The 14,444-nt window shown below is 28.8% G+C and overlaps 1 protein-coding gene across 2 annotated transcripts; it reads right to left on the bottom strand.

Annotated features, from left to right (window-relative positions):
* Positions 1-8,235: 8,235 nt before the first annotated feature.
* LOC100784956 (signal peptide peptidase) lies at positions 8,236-13,751 on the bottom strand. Of its 2 annotated transcripts, none has more exons than XM_006581361.4 (12): positions 13,604-13,751; positions 13,253-13,360; positions 12,861-12,976; positions 12,602-12,753; positions 12,428-12,513; positions 11,532-11,659; positions 11,212-11,262; positions 10,729-10,815; positions 10,525-10,594; positions 9,758-9,894; positions 9,584-9,661; positions 8,236-8,443 (listed from the first exon to the last, which is right to left on the bottom strand). In XM_006581361.4, exons 2-12 carry the CDS (start codon positions 13,290-13,292, stop codon positions 8,363-8,365), a joined length of 1,026 nt encoding a protein of 341 aa, XP_006581424.1. In that variant the 5' UTR covers positions 13,293-13,360; positions 13,604-13,751; the 3' UTR covers positions 8,236-8,362. The 2 variants fall into 2 exon arrangements, with proteins under 2 accessions (XP_006581424.1, XP_003526473.1); XM_003526425.4 differs by having other exon boundaries at positions 13,469-13,628.
* Between the last annotated feature and the right edge of the window lie 693 nt (positions 13,752-14,444).

The following is a 14,444-nucleotide window of genomic DNA, read 5'->3' as shown; positions in this document are numbered from 1 at the left end:
CATTCTCTTAATAATATTTTTTTTTCCCTAAAATTGTTTCCTATATATGTTTCAGGTTTGGAGACCAGCACACATGAACTGGATGTTTTGTTTTTAAGAGAGAATAGGGTAATATTATTGAACTGAAGATAAGTTCTTACTATATGGCTTTTATATTCATGAAGGACATCAAGTGCATTGAATTTTGGTGGAATGGTTGATGCTTTTTAAAAATGTATGAGAATCAAAAGATACTATTAACACGCTTATAATAAACTCATAATAATTGATGCATAATTATTCAATCAATTAAATTAGATCATCTTATTTCTTCACTTTTGATCTTTAATAACATTTTCCTTACTTTAAAAAAATGAAAATTAAATTTAAATCTTCTTCCATCGGATTGAATATTAACCTAGTGGTACATCATCATATTTAGATATTTTAGTATAGAGAGAGAGAGGGGCCACTGACTTGCAGACTAATTAAACTCATTTAACCTTTTTTTAGTACATTAAACCTGAAAGATGCTGGGTTTTTTTTATTCGATATATGAAAGATGCTGGATTTTACTAGAGCCACGACCACGACCAGACAAATGGGGGATTAAAGACAGACACCACCAAACCAATATTCGCATGATAATCATTTTTACTTTATTAGTCAAAACAAAGATTGAATCTTTTGTTTTTTTTTTAAAGGTACTTTTTACTAATGTGTTAGATAAAATAGTTTTTTAAAGTAAATTAAAAAGTAAGTTTTTTTTCCACGAGATAACAAGTATTTTTTTAAAAAAACATTTTTTTCTCTGAAGAGGAATAAAAATGTTTCCATGAAATTAAAATTTTTAAACTAGACGAATAGTGTTAAAATAAGATATTACTCAAAATAATAATGAATATAATTTTTTTTACATCGTTTAAATAAAATTTTGAGTATAGCAAAACTAGGTTAATATTGCATTTTAAATGACTTATTGGGGGCAGGGCGGCATGAAATGGACATGATTATTTATTTGCCAGATTGAAAACATTTTAAATTTGAGAAAGAAAAAGAAATTTAAGATATAATGTTTTAAATTTATTTTCTTCGTTCAAACCAAGGGAAACTAAAGATTCCTCCTCCGGTAGTTAGAATGTGAGGAATATTCTATTATATTCACTCTAATAAGAATTTCCGACGTCAGTTGCTTGGTGGAGAATTACAAAATATTTTTATTTCCAACGTCGTCAGGACATAAAGAAATCCAAAAAAGAAATGTGTTTTTTAGATTATGTAATATATCGAGAGATTCCTTCAAAAAAATAATATATATTTTTTGAGAGATAGGTATAATGTAGGAATATGTTTGAGTGAGAGTTGATAATATTAACTTTAAGTTAAATTAATTTTATAAATTTAATGTTGGTTAAAAATTATTTTTAAATGATGTAATTTATGTTTAAATATTATAAAACAAATTATTAGTAGGACATAGTATAATTTTTTAGTCTAACACAAAAATTATTTATTTTAATTCAGATTATGGATCTAAAATTAATTTTTTAACATAGAATTAAACTTATAAAGAAAATTAATGATAATGAGAAGATAATCAAATTTTTTTTTGCTGGATAAAAAAATATTATATATGCTACACACGGTAACTTTTCTTTTCGGCATTTATTTTCATTTTTGGAAATTTATATAGCCTATCTAAATATTATGTTAGTGTACATTTAAGTTTTTTTAAGTAAAATTCGAAATTCAAATTTTATAAATGAAGAAAAAAAAAACTCACTGAAAAAATCCAATCAAATTCTGTAACAAAATCTAATCATTAAATAAATCAATAAATACTTGACACTTATACTCAGTTTAAAAAAAATAACCTGCAGTAAAAATAAACCATAACCTATCGAAATTAATTCGATGTAGGACCTGCACGATCAACGATAATCTCAAGTGCCTATCAAATGATATAAGTGCATATATAAATATATAGCCAGCACATTATGAAGTTTGTAATATGTGATGCCACTCTATAAAAAAACAAAAAAAAACGTGGTGTCACTGTCAGCGCAACATAGCGTTTTATTCTACCTTAATTGTTTCTATGTTCTCCAATACCCAAAAGTCAATACAATCATGATGTTTTCTAAATAATAAATTATATACCTCTGTATTATTCCGTTTATGCTACGTCCACGTATCATTGGATAGTTTCAAAACATTATTAATTTTATAAATTATCAAGTATATGAATTTGGCAATACAGAATGGTGTGCGTATATAATTTTGATAATGTTTAAAATAAATAAATAAACAAACAGTGTTATGAAAGAATATAACAAAACTCTAAGTTTTAACTTAAAGGTTAAATTAAAGCACCAAAATAAGGATCAAACTTTTCTAAAACAAAAGAAGATAAATTGTTTATAAACAAAGAGCAATGACATATTGTCAGAAAACTTACATCATTAATAATTTAACTAAATTTTGTCAATAACGATGACTGCTTGATAAATTTTAGTGGTGGTGAAAAATGAAATCCAATCATTTTTTAAATAGCAAATAGTAACAACGTACAATAATAACTTATTTTAAATAAGGAATTATATATTTCTTGTATTAGGTCGAAATCATGAATAGTTCTTTTTTAAAAGCAGAATTTCATTGATCAATAGAAGAGATCGATGAATTACAGACTGATTGTGATGTGTACATGTCTCTGAAATTATAGCTAGAAAACTCAAACAATTCAGTTGATGTGATTCAAAGGGGGAACTGGATATATAGCTGGTTTTTCTAGTTTTGATAGTCATGGAGATGACCTCTTGCTGAATTAATAGCAATTAAGAATGGTGTGATCTTTACCAAGTAGTAGTAGTAGTTGGGACAGAGGAATTAGAATTGTTCTCTTTGGAATCTGATGCTTTTAAAGTTTTTCTTCTTCTTTTTACATAAGGAAGATTCTGATAATGAATTTCATACTCAAAATTTTGATGTGATCACAGAAATTATCAAGAGTCAATGGACGGTGCAAGTAGCTAGCCTATGTTGGAAGAGATCGATGCTAATGGTCCAGCTGCCTTTCTAGCAAAGTTGGGTTTCTATTCCTTCACTTGATGCTTTAAATGCTTGATATATTAAATATAAGATTCAAATTAATTAATTTAATCATATATATAGTTCAATTTTATTTAATTATTTAAAATCAATTATGTATTATTTAACTTTTAAACAAATATTTAATCCATGTAGCATAACAACGACAGAATAAGCTAGATGTAAGAAGAAAATAATCGAATTTGAAACTTCAAGGATGAAATTCGGAAGGTGCATGGATATGAAAATGAAAGTCAGACAATTTGTCTGTGTTGTCCCTCTGCACAGTTCAAAAGGTGTATGTCTGTATGATAAAGCTTAAAGTCACATTTACTATTCCATTTTGTAAAAGTCACTTTCTTTTGGCTTTGTCATTTTAAATTATCATGGTTTCATCTTTCATGCCACTTTTAGAATGTAGGGTTGGTATTATGGTGTTTGTCAACGTCACCTTACGATTATTAATTCAGTGTGTTGTTGCGTCAAGTATGGTTTATCAACGTCGAATAAGCTTAGATACAGTATGTATAACGTGTCTGAAAGGTTGTCAAGATATAAGAAATTGCTAATCAAAGACTGAAACGTAGGCTGTTTAGAAATGCGTTTAGACCATGTTAAAAACAAAAAAATAAAAAAAGTTTAAATTACTAGTTCCTATAATTTTATATTAATCCTTATAGTTTGAAAGTGATTTTTTTAGTTTTTATAATTTATATTTTAATTCTATTTTAATCTTTGAAAGTGATATTTTTAATTTGTATAATATATATTTTAATTTTCTTTTGAACTAGAAGGATTAAAAGAGAATTAAAATATAAATTATAGAAATTAAAAATATTATTTTCAAATTATAAAAATTAAAAAAATAAGAATCATGAATTATAGAGATGAAATAAATAATTTAACAAAAAAAAATCTCACAAAAACACCAAATTACTGCCTAGTTGAGTTAGAGCAACCAAGCCGTACATACATCAACCTCTAGTGCTTGAATCCGTAGTGTGTATTACCTCCCAATCTTCATTGAGAACTTCCCTAATGTGCAACACTGTGATGAAATAACTTTTTTTTATGAGTAAATATTAATTTATTAAAATATTAATTTTATTAGTATAAGAGATCAAATTGGTAATTTTTTTTTAATCATTCAACTCATCTTATATTTTGATGGCAAAACAACTTTCTCGATCTCTATTCCCCCATAACACGTCTTATTGGAACATGCTTCTCCAAGACAGGCAATAGCCAATAGAAGAAGCCCCAAACCATTGAACAAATTAAACCTACTGGAGATGGTTAATGTGGTCGAGTCTGTAATATTTAATATCAACATAACTTACAATTTTTCCGTTCAGTTAAACAGAATCAATCATTGTTTTGAATTATTCTTAGCTAAAATTAAAATCAATTAAGATTAAATTTGTAGATGATGACTCAAACAATTTTCAGTCAAACAACGAGTAGCAAATTAGACAGACTTTTTTATGTATAAAATAAAATAAAATAATCCAACGCGATTCATGCTAGACTCTGCGCGAGTGCGTGTTATTTAACGGGGAGTGAAATTAATATATTATTTAACGGCAAGCTAAATCTTCTCAATGATATATAAAAGTCTATGTTTGTTGGGAATGCATTAAGAATTATTGAGTTATTGCAATGGCCATAGTTCTGTACCACTGTATCTGTATCTCGCAGTTGTTTGACATCTTCATTGTTTTCTTTCAGATTCGGATCTTGGATGTTGAATCTGCACATGTGAATATTCTGAAAGAACAAATTTCAACCTAGTTAGATGTCTGCTTTAATAAGAAAAAGAAAAAAATTAATTGTCCAATATATAATATAATGTAAAAAATACGCCAAATGATGTATGGCCATGAAAAACCTTAGTCATACATCAACATTAAGTGTGTTAGACACATATGTAGATCAAAGGGAGTTGGGACATCTCACAAAGTGGTGAAGCAAGATATGAACTTCGAATCTTAGCTTAAAGATGTTTAGTATATGATAGTTTATCAAATAAGGTTGTCTTTAAATAAAAATATGTGAAAAATAATAGATAAACACATGTAATATTAACAATTAATTTCTCATCAACAATTAAATAGTTATTTTACTAAAAGATATTTAATTCAATTGATTGAACACATATAAATATTATAAATTTTATAATATTGTCTTTAATTCTTTCGGATAATAAATAAGTGAGTTTCTTTCAAAAGAATTATGTTATTTTTATGGATTTTACATCTCCAAAGTAATTTATTTATTGTAACTCGATAGAGTATTAACTAAAATTATAAAATTATTAGAAAATATTATTAATACATACTATAATGATTTTAGATGTATTTTTAATAATTTTCTTATTAAACTTTAACTAATGATTTTAAATGCATTTTTATTAATTTTTAACTAATATTCTAAAATATTCGTAACCAACATATTTTATTTACTTTTTAAGGACAACTAGTACGGTGAGAATGAATGAAAAAAAAACTAATACGGTGAGGTACCACTTTATTTCTCATCACATTTTTTACATAATTATCTAATGATAAAAACTGAAGAAATAAAAATATGTTTTAAAAATTAAATAATCAAAAAAATTATAGACATTGAAAAATAAAATATTTAAATTTTAGGAAAATATTTAAGCCTTTCTTAAGTGACATGATAACATTTACATACGTGTCGATTCATAAAAAAAAAATTATATACATGTCGAAACCTTATACTTACCAGCACCAGCTAATTATAAATATTAAATTGAATACTGTAGATATGTAGTAAGTACCTTTGTTGTGTCCTCGAGATTCACATTATAATAATCTGCTGACGCATATACTAAATTATTGCTATTATTTATTGAGTTGCAACCTGCAACTGATTGAAAGATGAAAAGAAAAGTAATGAAAAAAAGAAAAAAAAATATAACTTTAACATGTGCTGCTACTATTTGCTTACAAAAAACATGTGCTACTACTTCCACCGATATTTATAGTTAGGAATTAGGATGCTGTTAAACAATGTCTGAGATACTTATTAAGAATTATGAAAAAGGTACATTAACGGCAGTATTTAATATTTTTTTCCCCTAATAGTTAGCATTTGTCTTATACTTTACAATCTTACATTTTAAATACTTTGTGTCTAATCAATCATTGGTGATGTGTTTGATTTAGTCTATTATCTTAATTAGGATACCTTAAAAAAATTGTAATAAAATAATATATTTTAAAACATGTTAACAATACAATTTTTCAACGTACTCTTTTATTTTCATTCTTCTATGTTTTCCTCCCTTTTTTAGATTTCTAAATCAAATGTCATAAAATTAAAAAAAAAAATATTTCCTGTTCTCTTTCTCTCATTCTCCTCCAATCGAAATTACTAATAAGATGGAGAGTCTGTTTTCCTTTCTCTTATCGGTCACGTCTTACAAAGTGGGTTTTGACTTGAAAAAAATTATGCCTATTAATTTTTTTTACAATAACAGTAACAAAATTTCGTACAAATTACCTTAACCCTTATCGTTAAATTGATCCTAGTGAGTAGTATATCTACTTTTTATCTTAATTATCTTTATTTTTTACTTTTTATATAATTTTGTTATATTTTTCTTTCCATGTATTAAGAACATTGTTGACATGTTTTTAAAAGCCAACCAATAAGTAATTAATGATAACAATAGGCTCGGGTCTCGTAAATATATATTTAATGGTTTAAGTCCTCACTTAGAGGGTGTAGAAAAAAAATTAGTTGAAATGAGGAAAGGGTGCAGCAGGCACGTTGCTTGCACCCAGTATATAAAGTGAATTTTCCAAAATGTCCTTTATGTGATTTTCAAGTTATTAATACAAAGTTATAATCAACTGAGCTAATAGACCAATTATGTTATAAAATAAATGTTGTTATCAGTAAAATTTTTAATGTATATTTAATACTAATCGTATAAGTTATATCAAATTAATTGTCACAAGACTTATTATTTAAATTTACATGCGCATTAAATATACATTAGAAATTTTATTGTTATATATAACACCATTATTTATTTTATAACATGATTGACCTATTAGCTCAGTTGGTTAGAATGTTGCATTAATAACGCGAAAGTCACAAGTTCGATTCTTGCTTGGGAAAAACACTTATGGATCAGGAGGTGATCGGTATAACTCATACGGATGATCCGTATGAAGGGCATTTTAGAAAATTTGTTTTGTATGCTGGGTGCACAAGCAACATTCCTGGTGCACCTAGCAACACCCAAGAGAAAATCCACCCATAAAGTCATCAAAATGGGTCTAAACCCACGAGATAACCGAGCCCATCATGAATTTTGATCGAATTGGACCCATAAAAATATAGAATTTACGATTGGTTGAAAAACTTATCAAATTCATTCCAGCTGTTGGATTTAGTTGGTTCACCTAAAAAAATAATTCACTTACAAAATATATTTATTATTTTGTATTATTATTTTAAGACTTCAAAGTTTTATATTTTAATTTATTTATTTAATATCTTGTTCAAAATTATTTTATTTTAGATTATTATGTAAACATAAAATCCTTGTTATTTTTCTAAATTTTTGTTATCATAGTTCTTGTTGTAGCTAGCTATGATGTGTGAATAGTAAAACTTTTAATTTAACTAATATTTTTTTAATTTATTCAAAATTTAATTTTTCTAAAAAAATGAATTTTTGGATTTTCTTTTTAAAAAAATAATTTTATTTAATTTTATTTTAAGTAGGTTGTGAACCAGCCCGTTTAACCACCAACACGTGGTGGATCGGACAAGGTCATTTATTTCAAGACTCAACCTTAAGTGGGTCGCATCAAATTGATCATTTATAGGGTGCTCACCGTTTTGACAGCTCTACCTGTGAGTGTTAAACATGGTGCATCCATTTATTGGATGGTAAACAAACTAAAGTCAAATAAAACAATTGCAGATGCTACAGAATATTAACTAGTGACTAGATTTCAGAATTATTCACAGAACACCGCTGAAAATGTGTCATTTTCATTATCTTAGGCAGAGCATAATTGCATGTGCGAGTGCGCTCGAGAGAAAAGAGAAGAAAATTCTTGAAAAGTTTGCTATGGAAACCCAGATTGGGCGGGCAGTCAGGCAGTAAAAGCAAAATGCCAATTTGAAAAATAAGTAATACATTTTTTTAAAATCAAAATCAGTTACATAGGTGTGCTGCTGAATAAGTTAGCTTTAAAAGTAACGGTTTTCTGTGACTCGAAAGTATTGGTATTGGGCACGCTTCAACTTATTCAACCTTTTTGCTAGACTTGTCGTCATCACTCTCTTGAGGTGAATTGGCAGTCTTTGACTCATCGAACTCCAACAACTGCGTTTGATAGAAAGGAAGAAAAGCTGTTAGAACTAGCTAAACCACATTTTGGAAGCATACACGGTAGGCATAAATCCTAGCCATCTTTAAATCTTAATATGTAACCATTTAAAATGACACAATCACATCTCCAATAACTTCCAAAATATAGTCGTTTTCCAATCCAACAAAATACATTGCATGAAACCTTTTAAAACTGTGTATAACAAGCAAAATTTCCTTTAGAAAGTAGTAAACAGAAGCCCATCTTCTACATGTTTGCTTAAATTGCTGGTAATGATATCCTTCATAAACTAATTTGAAAGCATGGATACATATAATATAATCATCTGTAAATAGCTTAGCTATTTCATAACTTGGTGCACCTTTAAATGTAAAGAGGGTTCAGCAATCTACTTAAAGGTAAAATTAGTACATATTGTTACTGGTACACTGGTGCTAAGGATCATGTCAATTAAGGGAGTGTTTGTTACGCGGACTAAATTATACTCCTGGGAATGATATTCCTAGGAACTATTCCCCTCAACATGTTTGGTAACTACTTAACATTTCTTGGAATATTTTAAAAATTTATTTCAATTAAAAAATAAAAATACTAAAAAAATAGAATAAAGTGATAGTAAGAAGTTATTTCATAAAATAACTTCCCACCCTTTTAAAAAAGAAAGAGAAATTTGTAATATATATTCCAGGGAATAGATCATGCCCGGAATAATTTTTTATAACTTGTATCAAACATGAGAATGATCCATTCCCAACTCGCATTCCCGGTAATAAATTTGTATGACTTGAAACAAACAAACTCTAATATTCTACAGAATTTAACTTTGGTATATTGTCAATGACTCAATTTCCAATATTAGTGACTATTTCATGCCTCCTAAAAAATCATCAAAAGGTCTACAGCAATATTATATTGATGTCGCACCTATTGTTTATTGATGGGTAAATAGTTTAACACGTGATATAAATCAAATTTACAGACTTCTCATATACAAATTACATAATAGTAATACAAAACATGAAGCATTATACTGAAGTAAAACTAATGATTGAAAGAAAACTAGATGCATAAAAAGGATGATTAACATTGATATGAGACCAGAGAAATCGAAAAACTACGCAATGAAAACAAACCTGTTTGACATCACCATTCCATAAGCAATGAGCAGCCAAAAACCCAATTACAGAAGGTACAATATACAAAAGAGCCGGCTGGCAAAAGAAATACAATTAGAAAGTGTGAAAAATAATAGAGAAGGTTGATCACCAAAAATCCATGATAGTTTCACAACCCCACACCACAGTTACCTGTGCAGCCTGAAACCAGTTCATCACAACAATTGTAAGGACCAAGCCAACAGTGTATCCTACAAATGCACTCTTGAAATACTGGGGCTGTTTTCCTCTGGACACATCAAATCGCAAAGCCAATGCTACAAAAATACCTGGAGGGAAAAAAATATGTAGTCAAAATAAATAGAAGTAACAACCAAATGATTATACAGAAATTTTTTCCTTTCACATGTATGCATGGATCTTATACATCAATTGGTTGCAGCATAAACATTTCAAACGTGGAAGTAAAAACACATCAAAATTGTCAAAGATCCTCATAAAGCTAAGGACAGATACTTATTTATCAATCTAATTCAACGTTGTAACTGTAAAACTAAACCAGCAAAAGCATGAATTTGCATCTACTATACCTGATTGGATTTATAAATGCAAAATATATTTATAAAATCCACATTAAAATACAGTCACCACTGCCATATGTTAAAGTTAGACCAGTTAGGCAAACTCAACAAATTTAACAGTTTAACTCAACAAAACAGTTACACACAATGAGAAAAATAAGGGTCAGAAAAATGTCTCTTACGAAGGAGTTTTTAGTTGGGGAGTGGGATAGTATCACCACAAGAGTTTTTAATTTTGAAATTAGCTTTAGGAGTCTGTTATTATTTGGATAAGGAGTTATTCAGGCATTGAAGTAAGAAGGTAGAAAAGGGAACAAGTCTCCTTAAATGGAAGTTCCAAAACTTGTGAAGGGGAAGAGAGTTTGAGGGTCATCCTACCAGGGATAACAATATCACCAAGGCCAAGCATTGAAAATGGCCTTGCTGAATCTGCTGTGGGGAATAAAAGCTGCAAAATAATTTGAATGACAATATTAGGAATAGATTTATTACATTTTTCTTATCTGATATCATAGTAAATATACAATTAAAATTCACACAAAGACAAACAGAAATCTCCATTTCATTAGCAAAAAACTTAACCTTTATTGGAGCATCAAATGATTTTGCAACGCTAACCATCACTGGAGTGAAGAAAACCCAGAAAATGTCATACACAAATAGACCAGCCTGTAAAATACATGAATGTAAGAGAGTCAAAGACCATATTGAAACAAAAAGAGAGAATTATACAATGAAAAGCATATGTTTGATCTTTTAATAACTGACTAATTCTATTATATCTGCATGGAATAAAACATAATATGCAATCAGCGACATTTTATGAGCTCACATTTGATTGAAAAGGTCAAAGAAACTTAAGAAATCAGATGAGAGAGCAAATTGAGGTCAAGGCCTTTAAATGTATTCCATTAAGACCAAAAAGGGTCAATGCTTGTCTTGATGAACGAGACAAAGACAATTGGTATGGTTTATCTTCAGCCAAAGGATTATTGGTATATATGTTTTCTTAAAAAGAAGCTTTGAGCACCATTAATTACTAAAGATAGAAAGAAAAACACCTACCAAGAGAATAGCACCAGTCTTGAAAGACCCAAGAGAAAGCATTTCAATTCCCTGTAAGTGATAAATATGTAGTCATCGGTGTTAAATACTGTCTAGTAATCAAAAATGATTCACAGTATTACACAAACATTCATAGCATATATGATAGAATATTTTAATTTATTTTTAAATTAATTTTCTAAGCAATAAGCTTAATTCTAAAATTTTATTGCTTCAAACCATGAAAATGGATACCCAAAATTTAGTATAAAAAATATAATCAATTGGTTGGCGCAATTGACCAAAAAATCAGACATTTATATATAGAAAATGCAACAAACCTGAATACAGAAGGCAAGACCCAATATATTATTTGCTAGCCAATGCTTCCGCAAAGCATACCATGCACAAAAAAAAGTCCCAGGGATTCCAGCAACGACCTGTGACTTTGTAAACTCAATCTCCAAAGCTGTGTAAGAAAATTGTTAAGCAAAAGTATATCATTCTGCGTGATACAAGCAAGTTAATGTCAATTAGATCAAGTGCAAACAGCTAAAAGTAACAGAACAATACAAACAATTCAACACAAGAGGATAATCATATCATGATAATAAATAAGGTATTAAAAAACCAACAACATAGATAGTTAAGTGTAATAATTAGCCAAAGAAATTACTGATCATACTTTGACCAACAGAACTTATAAATAAAAAAATCATATAATTAGTGGGCATAGCTAGAATAGCCAGCTAGTCAACCATTTTTACAATGATCATAGAATGACTACCCTTCTAATTATTGTGATAAGCCATGTGGGATCTGTGAGGTATGAGTGTATTTATCATTATTTTGTGTTATACTGGGTTAATTTCAAATCCCTTCTCTAGAAAATAGTTCAAAATTCATTCAAGAATGCAATTAGAACCTACAAGATGATAATGTCGTGCAAGTAGTATAAGTATAGGCAAATACACCATAACCAACTCATCGATATTAATATCACTAAATGGAGGGTTAAAACTTACATATATAGTTAAAAGAGGAAAATATATTCATTGTCAATTCGACATTAAATAAAGAACCCAAACATTTTGATATTTCATCGAGTACATCACAAAACTAGTAGCAGTCAATGTCATCAGTGGTAATAATAGCCAAAGGCTAGATACACCACAAGTTCATAGCAAGAATATTAACATTAAGAAAAAACAAAATAAGGAGGCAGGGTGTCACATACAACGGAAATATGGAAAATGCCAGACTATAACGTCATCGTTCCAATGCTTTGGCAGAAAACGTTTAATAAATGGTAATAATGTTGCCCTGTAGACATAAAATAGCAAATATGTTAAAAAAAATATTCTATTGAATCTAAATGACAAGCACATTGGGCATGGAGGAAAGAACATACGAAAGTGCAACAATCCCAAGTACAAAGAAGTAGCCTGTCAATACAGTGTTCACCAAGTCCTTAGATAAAAACTTGAAGAGTAAGAAAAGTGACAATAACATTGCACTCCCAACAAAGGGAAAACGCATGGCATGTTCATTGGACATTGTCTCCTGCAAAACCATTAGCAACACATCAACAACACGATTCACGGAAATCATATCTTGGACCACGAAAAACACAATACAAAGAATAGGATAAGCAGAGAATCACTACTTACAGTTGGTGGGGTTGGTTTAACGGAGCGGTAACATCCCACAAACACAGTGAGGCAAGCAGTCAAAATAACATTCAAATTCGGATCTACTTTCACAACAAGCGGCGCTAAGGTTAAACCTGTGATTACAAATAAAATGCCATCAACATTGAGAAACAAAAACAAGACCCACTCCCCCAATCCGAGACCCTAGTAATTCAGAATCAAATTTCGAAAAACATCTAGTCCATCAGAAAATGGATGATATAGCAACTACATTGTACTAGAATGCCAAAAGAGAGAAGCAATTTTATAATCAATTTTGAAGGTTTCTTATAATGACAGTAGTAACTTTGAAGGTTTTTCTTATAATAAATTTTGAGTATCAACTGAAGCATGAAACACGAGAAGCAAACCTGCTAAAGCCAAATTGGCAATTCGTTCCGTATTCTTCATTCTCCTTAACCTGGTTTCTGAAAAATTCTGGATCTGCTGAACTCAAACGTTGCGAGAATGGCCTTCCACTGCGATCAAGAAACAGCAAAAAAATTTAAAAAAATAATAAAAAAATATTCATCGATCAATTTTGTAAGAGAGAGATAAAACGTGGTGAATGAAAGAAAGAAAGGAACCTCCAATCGCAAAAGCAAATTGCAGGAGCGGGTAGCCCCAGAAGCAAAACAGATCGGAGAAAGAGAGAGAAATTGATTTGGGAAAATGAAAATAAAAAAAGAAAAGAAATTGAAGAGTAGGGTTTTAAGATTTACCGGAAGAGTGAAAGAGAGAGGTTTGATTGCGAACGTGGCAAAGTGGCCGTGATTGTTATGTGCTGTGAGAAATCAATTGGGCCGCGGTTACTTACGGTGACGATACATCAAACTTTGACTCTGCTATTGCTAAACCGACCCACGTAGTTTGAGCTATCTCACCCAATCAAATTTTCGCAAGCCGCCACGTAAGATTTCGGAACTTCTGTCTTTGTTAAATCTCAATCACGACTATTATTTATTTAATTTTATTTATAAATATATTACATTCAATAAATATCGCATTTAATATGTAGTCAAACCGTTAAATGAATAAAAAATAAAAAAATAAATGTAGAATTTTTTAATGTATTAAAATATATATTAAATTTAATAATTATATTATATGTAATAATAAATGTCATATTTAAAATATAATAGGTAAATTTTACTATAGAATATCATATTTATTAAATATAATATATAATCAAATTAGTAAATATATAAAATAAAATATGTAATCTATTAAATAAGGGTACTCACAAGTATCACTCATTCGCGATTTTGAATTTACTCAAACCAATCCAAAACAATCACATATTACTTTCAGGAATATTATTGTTTGTTTCATTTTTTTTCATTTTTATTTTTTTGTCATATTTATAATATTATTGGATCAAGTTTTGTTCATTTATTTTTAGCAAATCTGAATTGTAGTAAAGCTTAATACAATAAATTAGTTGGCAGGAAATAATTGTGATTAAGATTCTGATAGTAAATCTCTTTGAATTTTTTTTAATTTATATTAGTTTACCTTAGGATATTATGTTGATGGTATTAAATGAATCAATTTTATTACTTT

The sequence above is a fragment of the Glycine max genome, chromosome 6, assembly GCF_000004515.6.
Source record: "Glycine max cultivar Williams 82 chromosome 6, Glycine_max_v4.0, whole genome shotgun sequence".
Taxonomy (NCBI): Eukaryota; Viridiplantae; Streptophyta; class Magnoliopsida; order Fabales; family Fabaceae; genus Glycine; species Glycine max.
The sequence above is the reverse complement of the archived record's forward strand: the minus strand, read 5'-3'. Positions and strand labels throughout refer to the sequence as shown.

What these genes read in the sequence shown, in the direction of transcription:
- LOC100784956 (XM_006581361.4), bottom strand. Translation starts at nt 13,292, where the DNA reads ATGAAGAATACGGAACGAATTGCCAATTTGGCTTTAGCAG. An exon ending in TTAAACCAACCCCACCAACT is followed by an intron (nt 12,754 to 12,860) that starts GTAAGTAGTGAT and finishes ATGGTTTTGCAG; the next exon opens with GAGACAATGTCCAATGAACA. An exon ending in GTCTTGCCTTCTGTATTCAG is followed by an intron (nt 11,263 to 11,531) that starts GTTTGTTGCATT and finishes TATCACTTACAG; the next exon opens with GGAATTGAAATGCTTTCTCT.